General features: G+C 51.8%; 1 protein-coding gene and 2 long non-coding RNA genes across 6 annotated transcripts in view; 2 read left to right on the forward strand and 1 right to left on the reverse strand.

Moving 5' to 3' along the window:
* Nucleotides 1-12,654, reverse strand: part of kif20ba (kinesin family member 20Ba) — a 44,200-nt gene that overhangs the window by 8,011 nt on the left and 23,535 nt on the right. The window contains exons 26-29 of the mRNA XM_052485929.1: nt 12,379-12,531; nt 12,068-12,175; nt 9,007-9,204; nt 2,710-2,802 (exon numbers count right to left, since the gene is read on the reverse strand). Of these exons, the coding sequence (XP_052341889.1) occupies nt 2,710-2,802; nt 9,007-9,204; nt 12,068-12,175; nt 12,379-12,531 (552 nt within the window). The remainder of the gene's footprint in view (nt 1-2,709; nt 2,803-9,006; nt 9,205-12,067; nt 12,176-12,378; nt 12,532-12,654) is intronic.
* On the forward strand, nt 1,895-2,692 carry LOC127915174 (uncharacterized). 2 transcript variants are annotated; one of them, XR_008090452.1, is made up of 3 exons: nt 1,895-2,218; nt 2,310-2,543; nt 2,580-2,692. It is a non-coding gene; the product is annotated as an uncharacterized LOC127915174 (long non-coding RNA). The 2 variants fall into 2 exon arrangements; XR_008090451.1 differs by having other exon boundaries at nt 2,123-2,164; nt 2,274-2,543.
* LOC127915172 (uncharacterized) lies at nt 4,184-8,303 on the forward strand. 3 transcript variants are annotated; one of them, XR_008090441.1, is made up of 4 exons: nt 4,184-4,854; nt 5,560-5,687; nt 7,288-7,319; nt 7,416-8,303. It is a non-coding gene; the product is annotated as an uncharacterized LOC127915172 (long non-coding RNA). The 3 variants fall into 3 exon arrangements; XR_008090439.1 differs by having other exon boundaries at nt 7,288-8,303; XR_008090440.1 differs by having other exon boundaries at nt 4,184-4,822; nt 7,288-8,303.

The raw sequence follows: 12,654 nt of genomic DNA on the forward strand, positions 1-12,654 counted from the left end.
TTAGGAGACCAGGGAGAGAGAAGTGAGATTTAGGAGACCAGGGAGAGAGAAGTGAGATTTAGGAGACCTGGGAGAGAGAAATGAGATTTAGGAGACCAGGGAGAGAGAAATGAGATTTAGGAGACCAGGGAGAGAGAAATGAGATTTAGGAGACCAGGGAGAGAGAGGTGAGATTTAGGAGACCAGGGAGAGAGAAATGAGATTTAGGAGACCAGGGAGAGAGAAATGAGATTTAGGAGACCAGGGAGAGAGAAGTGAGATTTAGGAGACCAGGGAGAGAAATTAGATTTAGGAGACCAGGGAGAGAGAAATTAGATTCAGGAGACCAGGGAGCGAGGAGACCAGGAAGAGAAATTAAAACTCCATGGTGAGGATTTAGTTTTATGAATGTTATGACATTGAGAGATCAATTTACATTTTTTAAGAGTCCCATGCAATTTCAGGTTGAATAAATCAGTAGATTTCCAAAATGCTTGATGTGGATGAACAATGTATGTTTCCCAGCTCCAGTGTAGGCCATCCCTGACACATCTAGTTTGAACTGTTCAGCTCACGGCAAAAGAAACCCTCATCTAAATGTGTACTCCAAAATAAAAGCACCTTCAATAACTTATTGGTAACATCTGTCCAACTCCGCATTTAGCTTTTAAATAGGATGCTGTATGAATCATTAAGCATGTTTCAAACTTCTGGACTTTGTGTTTCTGTATTTTATATGTTATATTTAAGCAATAAGGCATGAGGGGGTGTGGTATATGGGCAATATACCACGGCTAAGTGATTTTCTTATGCACGACACAACGCGGAGTGCCTGGACACAGCCCTTAGCCGTGGTATATTGGCCATATACCACAATACTCAGAGGTACCTTATTGATATTATAAACTGGTTACCAACGTAATTAGAGCAGTAAAAATAAATATTTTGTCATACCCGTGGTATATGGTCTGATATACCACGGCTGTCAGCCGATCAGCATTCAGGGCTGGAACCACCCAGTTTATAATCTTCAATAATCAATGGGTATATATTATTTATAGAAATTACCACTGAACAGCAGGAAATACCCAACGCTGAAACAACCCGTCATTTTAAATCACAACCATTCCATGTCGTCTCTCAGAGGACTTCCATAGGTATGCCATGACGCCAACCAGGCTATTACCGACCAAAGCAATAGAAAATTGAGAGGGGATGGCAATGGATGGGGCAACAGGCATGAAGAGGTACCTCAGTACCCGAGACGGGAGAGGTACCCGAGAGGGGAGAGGTACCTCAGTACCCGAGAGGGGAGAGGTACCTCAGTACCCGAGAGGGGAGAGGTACCTCAGTACCCGAGAGGGGAGAGGTACCTCAGTACCCGAGAGGGGAGAGGTACCTCAGTACCCGAGAGGGGAGAGGTACCTCAGTACCCGAGGGGAGAGGTACCTCAGTACCCGAGAGGGGAGAGGTACCTCAGTACCCGAGAGGGGAGAGGTACCTCAGTACCCGAGACGGGAGAGGTACCTCAGTACCCGAGAGGGGAGAGGTACCCGAGACGGGAGAGGTACCCGAGAGGGGAGAGGTACCCGAGACGGGAGAGGTACCCGAGAGGGGAGAGGTACCCGAGACGGGAGAGGTACCCGAGACGGGAGAGGTACCCGAGTACCTGAGAGGGGAGAGGTACCCGAGAGGGGAGAGGTACCCGAGAGGGGAGAGGTACCTGAGAGGGGAGAGGTACCCGAGAGGGGAGAGGTACCCGAGAGGGGAGAGGTACCCGAGAGGGGAGAGGTACCTGAGAGGGGAGAGGTACCCGAGAGGGGAGAGGTACCCGAGAGGGGAGAGGTACCCGAGAGGGGAGAGGTACCCGAGAGGGGAGAGGTACCCGAGAGGGGAGAGGTACCCGAGAGGGGAGAGGTACCTGAGAGGGGAGAGGTACCTGAGAGGGGAGAGGTACCTGAGAGGGGAGAGGTACCTGAGAGGGGAGAGGTACCTGAGAGGGGAGAGGTACCTGAGAGGGGAGAGGTACCTGAGAGGGGAGAGGTACCTGAGAGGGGAGAGGTACCCGAGTACCTGAGAGGGGAGAGGTACCCGAGTACCTGAGAGGGGAGAGGTACCTGAGAGGGGAGAGGTACCTGAGAGGGGAGAGGTACCTGAGACGGGAGAGGTACCTGAGACGGGAGAGGTACCTGAGACGGGAGAGGTACCTGAGACGGGAGAGGTACCTGAGACGGGAGAGGTACCTGAGACGGGAGAGGTACCTGAGACGGGAGAGGTACCCTGAGACGGGAGAGGTACCTGAGACGGGAGAGGTACCCGAGACGGGAGAGGTACCTGAGACGGGAGAGGTACCTGAGACGGGAGAGGTACCTGAGACGGGAGAGGTACCTGAGACGGGAGAGGTACCTGAGACGGGAGAGGTACCTGAGACGGGAGAGGTACCTGAGACGGGAGAGGTACCTGAGAGGGGAGAGGTACCTGAGAGGGGAGAGGTACCTGAGACGGGAGAGGTACCTGAGAGGGGAGAGGTACCTGAGAGGGGAGAGGTACCTGAGACGGGAGAGGTACCTGAGACGGGAGAGGTACCTGAGAGGGGAGAGGTACCTGAGACGGGAGAGGTACCTGAGACGGGAGAGGTACCTGAGACGGGAGAGGTACCTGAGAGGGGAGAGGTACCTGAGAGGGGAGAGGTACCTGAGACGGGAGAGGTACCTGAGAGGGGAGAGGTACCTGAGACGGGAGAGGTACCCGAGACGGGAGAGGTACCTGAGACGGGAGCTCATGCGTTGCTCTCCTTTTAGCTGGACTGCGCCATCCGATCTTCTTAAACAGAAAAAGAAGGAGGTTTGTTATAAAGTTAGCAAGAATAACCCGAGTCTAATACACTGAGGTCAATATGCATCAACCATGTACCAGGTAACTAACCAACCACAAAGACGCCTATAAAATCAGACATTGATATTATATTGACACGTGAATTACATCAGGACTGAAAGGCTACGCGGGCGTGTCATAATGTCACGATAAATATTTCAACAGCACATTTAAAAAAGGTTTAGATGCTTCAACTTCTGGTGCTTCAAATACATTTATGTTTAATGCTAAAACCATTGCCCTGTTTATGTGTTTGTTGTGAATCTACGGCAGGTAGCCTAGTGGTTAGAGTGTAGGGACGGCAGGTAGCCTAGTGGTTAGAGTGTAGGGACGGCAGGTAGCCTAGTGGTTAGAGTGTAGGGACGGCAGGTAGCCTAGTGGTTAGAGTGTAGGGACGGCAGGTAGCCTAGTGGTTAGAGTGTAGGGACGGCAGGTAGCCTAGTGGTTAGAGTGTAGGGGCGGCAGGTAGCCTAGTGGTTAGAGTGTAGGGCGGCAGGTAGCCTAGTGGTTAGAGTGTAGGGACGGCAGGTAGCCTAGTGGTTAGAGTGTAGGGACGGCAGGTAGCCTAGTGGTTAGAGTGTAGGGGCGGCAGGTAGCCTAGTGGTTAGAGTGTAGGGGCGGCAGGGTAGCCTAGTGGTTAGAGTGTAGGGGCGGCAGGTAGCCTAGTGGTTAGAGTGTAGGGGCGGCAGGTAGCCTAGTGGTTAGAGTGTAGGGGCGGCAGGGTAGCCTAGTGGTTAGAGTGTAGGGACGGCAGGTAGCCTAGTGGTTAGAGTGTAGGGCGGCAGGTAGCCTAGTGGTTAGAGTGTAGGGACGGCAGGTAGCCTAGTGGTTAGAGTGTAGGGACGGCAGGTGGCCTAGTGGTTAGAGTGTAGGGCGGCAGGTAGCCTAGTGGTTAGAGTGTAGGGGCGGCAGGTAGCCTAGTGGTTAGAGTGTAGGGGCGGCAGGTAGCCTAGTGGTTAGAGTGTAGGGGCGGCAGGTAGCCTAGTGGTTAGAGTGTAGGGACGGCAGGTAGCCTAGTGGTTAGAGTGTAGGGGCGGCAGGTAGCCTAGTGGTTAGAGTGTAGGGACGGCAGGTAACCTAGTGGTTAGAGTGTAGGGACGGCAGGTAGCCTAGTGGTTAGAGTGTAGGGACGGCAGGTAGCCTAGTGGTTAGAGTGTAGGGGCGGCAGGTAGCCTAGTGGTTAGAGTGTAGGGGCGGCAGGTAGCCTAGTGGTTAGAGTGTAGGGACGGCAGGTAGCCTAGTGGTTAGAGTGTTGGGGCGGCAGGGTAGCCTAGTGGTTAGAGTGTAGAGGAGGCAGGTAGCCTAGTGGTTAGAGTGTAGGGACGGCAGGTAACCTAGTGGTTAGAGTGTAGGGACGGCAGGTAGCCTAGTGGTTAGAGTGTAGGGACGGCAGGTAGCCTAGTGGTTAGAGTGTAGGGACGGCAGGTAGCCTAGTGGTTAGAGTGTAGGGACGGCAGGTAGCCTAGTGGTTAGAGTGTAGGGACGGCAGGTAACCTAGTGGTTAGAGTGTAGGGACGGCAGGTAGCCTAGTGGTTAGAGTGTAGGGACGGCAGGTAGCCTAGTGGTTAGAGTGTAGGGACGGCAGGTAGCCTAGTGGTTAGAGTGTAGGGACGGCAGGTAGCCTAGTGGTTAGAGTGTAGGGACGGCAGGTAGCCTAGTGGTTAGAGTGTAGGGACGGCAGGTAGCCTAGTGGTTAGAGTGTAGGGACGGCAGGTAGCCTAGTGGTTAGAGTGTAGGGACGGCAGGTAGCCTAGTGGTTAGAGTGTAGGGACGGCAGGTAGCCTAGTGGTTAGAGTGTAGGGACGGCAGGTAGCCTAGTGGTTAGAGTGTAGGGACGGCAGGTAGCCTAGTGGTTAGAGTGTAGGGACGGCAGGTAGCCTAGTGGTTAGAGTGTAGGGCCGGCAGGTAGCCTAGTGGTTAGAGTGTAGGGACGGCAGGTAGCCTAGTGGTTAGAGTGTAGGGATGGCAGGTAGCCTAGTGGTTAGAGTGTAGGGACGGCAGGTAACCTAGTGGTTAGAGTGTAGGGACGGCAGGTAGCCTAGTGGTTAGAGTGTAGGGACGGCAGGTAGCCTAGTGGTTAGAGTGTAGGGGCGGCAGGTAGCCTAGTGGTTAGAGTGTAGGGGCGGCAGGTAACCTAGTGGTTAGAGTGTAGGGGCGGCAGGTAGCCTAGTGGTTAGAGTGTAGGGGCGGCAGGTAACCTAGTGGTTAGAGTGTAGGGGCGGCAGGTAGCCTAGTGGTTAGAGTGTAGGGGCGGCAGGTAACCTAGTGGTTAGAGTGTAGGGGCGGCAGGTAGCCTAGTGGTTAGAGTGTAGGGGCGGCAGGTAGCCTAGTGGTTAGAGTGTAGGGAGCGGCAGGTAGCCAAGTGGTTAGAGTGTAGGGGCGGCAGGTAGCCTAGTGGTTAGAGTATAGGGGCGGCAGGTAACCTAGTGGTTAGAGTATAGGGACGGCAGGTAGCCTAGTGGTTAGAGTGTAGGGACGGCAGGTAGCCTAGTGGTTAGAGTGTAGGGGCGGCAGGTAACCTAGTGGTTAGAGTGTAGGGGCGGCAGGTAACCTAGTGGTTAGAGTATAGGGACGGCAGGTAGCCTAGTGGTTAGAGTGTAGGGACGGCAGGTAGCCTAGTGGTTAGAGTGTAGGGGCGGCAGGTAACCTAGTGGTTAGAGTGTAGGGACGGCAGGTAACCTAGTGGTTAGAGTGTAGAGGAGGTAGGTAGCCTAGTGGTTAGAGTGTAGGGATGGCAGGTAGCCTAGTGGTTAGAGTGTAGGGATGGCAGGTAGCCTAGTGGTTAGAGTGTAGGGACGGCAGGTAGCCTAGTGGTTAGAGTGTAGAGGCGGCAGGTAGCCTAGTGGTTAGAGTGTAGGGGCGGCAGGTAACCTAGTGGTTAGAGTGTACGGGCGGCAGGTAACCTAGTGGTTAGAGTGTAGGGACGGCAGGTAGCCTAGTGGTTAGAGTGTAGGGACGGCAGGTAGCCTAGTGGTTAGAGTGTAGGGACGGCAGGTAGACTAGTGGTTAGAGTGTAGGGACGGCAGGTAGACTAGTGGTTAGAGTGTAGGGACGGCAGGTAGCCTAGTGGTTAGAGTGTAGGGACGGCAGGTAGCCTAGTGGTTAGAGCGTAGGGAGTGTAGGTAACCTAGTGGTTAGAGTGTAGGGACGGCAGGTAGCCTAGTGGTTAGAGTGTAGGGACGGCAGGTAGCCTAGTGGTTAGAGTGTAGGGACGGCAGGTAGCCTAGTGTTTAGAGCGTAGGGACGGCAGGTAGACTAGTGGTTAGAGTGTAGGGATGGCAGGTAGCCTTGTGGTTAGAGTGTAGAGGAGGTAGGTAGACTAGTGGTTAGAGTGTAGGGATGGCGGGTAGCCTAGTGGTTAGAGTGTAGGGATGGCAGGTAGCCTAGTGGTTAGAGTGTAGAGGAGGTAGGTAGACTAGTGGTTAGAGTGTAGGGACGGCAGGTATCCTAGTGGTTAGAGTGTAGGGACGGTAGGTAACCTAGTGGTTAGAGAGTAGGGACGGCAGGTAGCCTAGTGGTTAGAGCGTAGGGACGGCAGGTAGCCTAGTGGTTAGAGTGTAGGGACGGCAGGTAGGCTAGTGGTTAGAGTGTAGGGATGGCAGGTAGCCTTGTGGTTAGAGTGTAGAGGAGGTAGGTAGACTAGTGGTTAGAGTGTAGGGATGGCAGGTAGCCTAGTGGTTAGAGTGTAGGGATGGCAGGTAGCCTAGTGGTTAGAGTGTAGGGACGGCAGGTAGCCTAGTGGTTAGAGTGTAGGGACGGCAGGTAGCCTAGTGGTTAGAGTGTAGAGGAGGTAGGTAGACTAGTGGTTAGAGTGTAGGGACGGCAGGTAGCCTAGTGGTTAGAGTGTAGGGACGGCAAGTAGACTAGTGGTTAGAGTGTAGGGACGGCAGGTAGACTAGTGGTTAGAGTGTAGGGACGGCAGGTAGCCTAGTGGTTAGAGTGTAGGGACGGCAGGTAGACTAGTGGTTAGAGTGTAGGGATGGCAGGTAGCCTTGTGGTTAGAGTGTAGAGGAGGTAGGTAGACTAGTGGTTAGAGTGTAGGGATGGCGGGTAGCCTAGTGGTTAGAGTGTAGGGATGGCAGGTAGCCTAGTGGTTAGAGTGTAGAGGAGGTAGGTAGACTAGTGGTTAGAGTGTAGGGACGGCAGGTATCCTAGTGGTTAGAGTGTAGGGACGGTAGGTAACCTAGTGGTTAGAGAGTAGGGACGGCAGGTAGCCTAGTGGTTAGAGCGTAGGGACGGCAGGTAGCCTAGTGGTTAGAGTGTAGGGACGGCAGGTAGCCTAGTGGTTAGAGTGTAGGGGCGGCAGGTAGACTAGTGGTTAGAGTGTAGGGGCGGCAGGTAGACTAGTGGTTAGAGTGTAGGGGCGGCAGGTAGACTAGTGGTTAGAGTGTAGGGACGGCAGGTAGACTAGTGGTTAGAGTGTAGGGGCGGCAGGTAGCCTAGTGGTTAGAGTGTAGAGGCGGCAGGTAGCCTAGTGGTTAGAGTGTAGGGACGGCAGGTAGCCTAGTGGTTGGAGTGTAGGGACGGCAGGTAGCCTAGTGGTTAGAGTGTAGGGACGGCAGGTAGCCTAGTGGTTAGAGTGTAGGGACGGCAGGTAGCCTAGTGGTTAGAGTGTAGGGACGGCAGGTAGCCTAGTGGTTAGAGTGTAGGGGCGGCAGGTAGCCTAGTGGTTAGAGTGTAGGGACGGCAGGTAGCCTAGTGGTTAGAGTGTAGGGACGGCAGGTAGCCTAGTGGTTAGAGTGTAGGGACGGCAGGTAGCCTAGTGGTTAGAGTGTAGGGACGGCAGGTAGCCTAGTGGTTAGAGTGTAGGGGCGGCAGGTAGCCTAGTGGTTAGAGTGTAGGGACGGCAGGTAGCCTAGTGGTTAGAGTGTAGGGACGGCAGGTAGCCTAGTGGTTAGAGTGTAGGGACGGCAGGTAGCCTAGTGGTTAGAGTGTAGGGACGGCAGGTAGCCTAGTGGTTAGAGTGTAGGGAAGGCAGGTAGCCTAGTGGTTAGAGTGTAGGGACGGCAGGTAGCCTAGTGGTTAGAGTGTAGGGACGGCAGGTAGCCTCGTGGTTAGAGTGTAGGGGCGGCAGGTAGCCTAATGGTTAGAGTGTAGGGACGGCAGGTAGCCTAGTGGTTAGAGTGTAGGGACGGCAGGTAGCCTAGTGGTTAGAGTGTAGGGACGGCAGGTAGACTAGTGGTTAGAGTGTAGGGGCGGCAGGTAACCTAGTGGTTAGAGTGTAGGGACGGCAGGTAGCCTAGTGGTTAAAGTGTAGGGACGGCAGGTAGCCTAGTGGTTAAAGTGTAGGGACGGCAGGTAGCCTAGTGGTTAGAGTGTAGGGACGGCAGGTAGCCTAGTGGTTAGAGTGTAGGGGCTGCAGGTAACCTAGTGGTTAGAGTGTAGGGACGGCAGGTAGCCTAGTGGTTAGAGTGTAGGGACGGCAGGTAGCCTAGTGGTTAGAGTGTAGGGGCGGCAGGTAACCTAGTGGTTAGAGTGTAGGGGGCAGGTAGCCTAGTGGTTAGAGTGTAGGGACGGCAGGTAGACTAGTGGTTAGAGTGTAGGGACGGCAGGTTGTCTAGTGGTTAGAGTGTAGAGGCGGCAGGTAGCCTAGTGGTTAGAGTGTAGGGGCGGCAGGTAGCCTAGTGGTTAGAGTGTAGGGGGGGCAGGTAGCCTAGTGGTTAGAGTGTAGGGGGGGCAGGTAGCCTAGTGGTTAGAGTGTAGGGACAACAACCATGCGTGTGTTAGAACCCATCACATGTAATAGGAAACTCTATAAATGTACTTCCATAAAAAGAAGCACAAGCCTTTCAGTTCATAATGTCAGATGGAGCAGTAAACTATTCACATGTTGAACAACTTGCTCTTCAGATGAACCTAATTAAACACTTCATTATAGCTTATCTGAGGCTATTTAAAAAGGTTTGCTTCTTGCATGGTTTCTTATGCCATTGCAATTAGTTAGGTGGGTGACTCCTGGCTTTGGACATGGGATGAACAGAACTGTTACAGTACTAATGCTCTCTCTGTAAAATGTATTTAAGATGACTGACAGGAGAGAGACCTCCACCTGAATGGTAAGATGGACAGGGTCTGCAGGGGCGGACGGACCACACAGTTGTACCCCGGACTGAGCCTTCGGTACGTCCCTCACTGCAAGTGAACACAGTCTACCTTGTCGATCTCAGAGCTCTTCCTCTTGCGGGTGATTTTGACGTTGACCACAGCCCCTCCCTGGCGTTTCAGGGCCATCCTGTTGGGCTGCAGCGGACTGAAGGAGATCTCGAGCTCAGGCTTGGGGAAGCGGCTGGTCCTGCCTCCTTCTGTGGAGATCTCTGAGGAGTCTAGCACCGATGGGTAGCCCCCAGACCCCTACAGACAGACAGGGGTACACAGGATGACAGTGAGGGTGAGTTAACCTACAGGAGTGCCTAGTCAGTTGGGTTAACCTACAGGAGTCACTAGTCAGTTGGGTTAACCTACAGGAGTGTCTAGTCAGTTGGGTTAACCTACAGGAGTCACTAGTCAGTTGGGTTAACCTACAGGAGTGTCTAGTCAGTTGGGTTAACCTACAGGAGTGACTAGTCAGTTGGGTTAACCTACAGGAGTGACTAGTCAGTTGGGTTAACCTACAGGAGTGACTAGTCAGTTGGGTTAACCTACAGGAGTGACTAGTCAGTTGGGTTAACCTACAGGAGTGACTAGTCAGTTGGGTTAACCTACAGGAGTGACTGTGTGAAAATAGCTCTTAAAATCACTGTGCTCCCCCTTGACTACCGTAGCTATGGAACTAGTGATGGGCATTCCGAGTCTTTTCAGTGAGCCGGTTCATTTGGCTCCATTCACCTAAAAGACTCGATCATTTGGCTCCATTCACCTAAAAGACTCATTCATTTGGCTCCATTCACCTAAAAGACTTGTTCATTTGGCTCCATTCACCTAAAAGACTCGTTCATTTGGCTCCATTCACCTAAAAGACTCGTTCATTTGGCTCCATTCACCTAAAAGACTCATTCATTTGGCTCCATGCACCTAAAAGACTCGTTCATTTGGCTCCATGCACCTAAAAGACTCGTTCATTTGGCTCCATTCACCTAAAAGACTCGTTCATTTGGCTCCATTCACCTAAAAGACTCGTTCATTTGGCTCCATTCACCTAAAAGACTCGATCATTTGGCTCCATTCACCTAAAAGACTCGATCATTTGGCTCCATTCACCTAAAAGACTCGTTCATTTGGCTCCATTCACCTAAAAGACTCGTTCATTTGGCTCCATTCACCTAAAAGACTCGTTCATTTGGCTCCATTCACCTAAAAGACTCGTTCATTTGGCTCCATTCACCTAAAAGACTTGTTCATTTGGCTCCATTCACCTAAAAGACTCGTTCATTTGGCTCCATTCACCTAAAAGACTCGTTCATTTGGCTCCATTCACCTAAAAGACTCGTTCATTTGGCTCCATTCACCTAAAAGACTCATTCATTTGGCTCGGCTCTCAAACGGCTCTTTGTTCAGTAGTGCTTAAAATAGACCTAAAACTATGACAAAATTGTCCATGTCTAATTTAAAGCCTAAAACATTGCCTACCATGTCAGATTGTGTGAAATGCCAGTTCAAATAAATCATTACCTGACAAAATAACGAGATATGCCAAAAATATATATATTTGTTTTTTTACTCACTGCAAAAATGAGTGTGGACTAGATTGAGGCTCTCTCCCTACCATCTATTGTTTCTGCAGTAATTCATGTTTTTATAACAAAAAATCCTTACTCGGGAGTGTCTCCTGACGCACGAAGGGAACCATATTGGATTGATTCAATAGCTCAGATAACTGTGGTTCCATTCGTAGACTATCATCAGACATGCAGATGAGAACCTAGCCTTGGAAACCGGAACCCCTAGGCAACAGCAGTGACGCCCAACAAACCACGAGGCAGACATGCAGATGAGAACCTAGCCTTGGAAACCGGAACCCCTAGGCAACAGCAGTGACTCCCAACAAACCACGAGGCAGACATGCAGATGAGAACCTAGCCTTGGAAACCAGAACCCCTAGGCAACAGCAGTGACTCCCAACAAACCACGAGGCAGACATGCAGATGAGAACCTAGCCTTGGAAACCGGAACCCCTAGGCAACAGCAGTGACTCCCAACAAACCACGAGGCAGACATGCATATGAGAACCTAGCCTTGGAAACCGGAACCCCTAGGCAACAGCAGTGACTCCCAACAAACCACGAGGCAGACATGCAGATGAGAACCTTGCCTTGGAAACCGGAACCCCTAGGCAACAGCAGTGACTCCCAACAAACCACGAGGCAGACATGCAGATGAGAACCTTGCCTTGGAAACCGGAACCCCTAGGCAACAGCAGTGACTCCCAACAAACCACGAGGCAGACATGCAGATGAGAACCTTGCCTTGGAAACCGGAACCCCTAGGCAACAGCAGTGACTCCCAACAAACCACGAGGCAGACATGCATATGAGAACCTAGCCTTGGAAACCGGAACCCCTAGGCAACAGCAGTGACTCCCAACAAACCATGAGGCAGACATGCAGATGAGAACCTTGCCTTGGAAACCGGAACCCCTAGGCAACAGCAGTGACTCCCAACAAACCACGAGGCAGACATGCATATGAGAACCTAGCCTTGGAAACCGGAACCCCTAGGCAACAGCAGTGACTCCCAACAAACCACGAGGCAGACATGCAGATGAGAAGCTAGTCTTGGAAACCGGAACCCCTAGGCAACAGCAGTGACTCCCAACAAACCACGAGGCAGACCTGCAGATGAGAACCTAGCCTTGGAAACCGGAACCCCTAGGCAACAGCAGTGACTCCCAACAAACCACGAGGCAGACATGCAGATGAGAACCTAGCCTTGGAAACCGGAACCCCTAGGCAACAGCAGTGACTCCCAACAAACCACGAGGCAGACATGCCAGAACGTCGCAACTCGAAACCAAGGTTTGCAGGCTAAACATTTGCAGTGGTTTTAGCGAAAGTAGTTGATGCGAACTAGCCACTTGTAAAATGCACCCATTAAAAAATAATAATAACCTCAGTGAACTCCATCTCGATAGCTACTATTTTGTCGGAGGGACGTGAGCAACAGGTGGAGCAACAGGCAGATGACATACTTCCTCTATGCCAAATTGACGTTTTGTTACGTACAGACGCGTTAAACCGGAGAGATTGAAACATTGCAGGAGATGTCTAAAGGAGATTACCTGACTGGTCCTCTTCGACGTCTTTACGTCGCGTACAAGTTGACCGTTGTCATGGAGAGGCCTCTCACGGACTTTGGAAGGGCACTCCTCTGCTTCAGTCTGTGAGAGCTATCATGAACAACATCCATTGTATTAACAAGACCAACATACTACAATATGGATAGGGGATTGAATACAATGTCATATTTTTGGATAATGTTGAGGAGAGCTTGCAAGTAAGCGTTTCACTGTACTGTTTACACCCTGTATCCTGTGCACGAGACCAATACATGTAAGATTTTATTCGTTATGAAGGAGGACTGCTCCCTCACCTGATTGGCTGTCTCTCTGTGTTTAGTAGGAACCGAGGCATCGCTGCTGGCATTGAATGCTGTTTTCAGTTGTTCCTTCAGGTTAAGAATCTCAGTGTCTCTGTCAGACAGAAGGCCCTGCAGCTCCACTACCTCCACCTGGCCATGGTCCCCCTGGGGGGGGGGTGGATACAAGAGTAAGGAAACAGGGGACCAATAATGCTACCTATCAACATGGTCCCTCTGGGGGGATACAACAGTAAGGAAACAGGGGACCAATAATGCTATCTATCAACA

The sequence above is a fragment of the Oncorhynchus keta genome, chromosome 3 (assembly GCF_023373465.1).
Source record: "Oncorhynchus keta strain PuntledgeMale-10-30-2019 chromosome 3, Oket_V2, whole genome shotgun sequence".
NCBI lineage: Eukaryota > Metazoa > Chordata > Actinopteri > Salmoniformes > Salmonidae > Oncorhynchus > Oncorhynchus keta.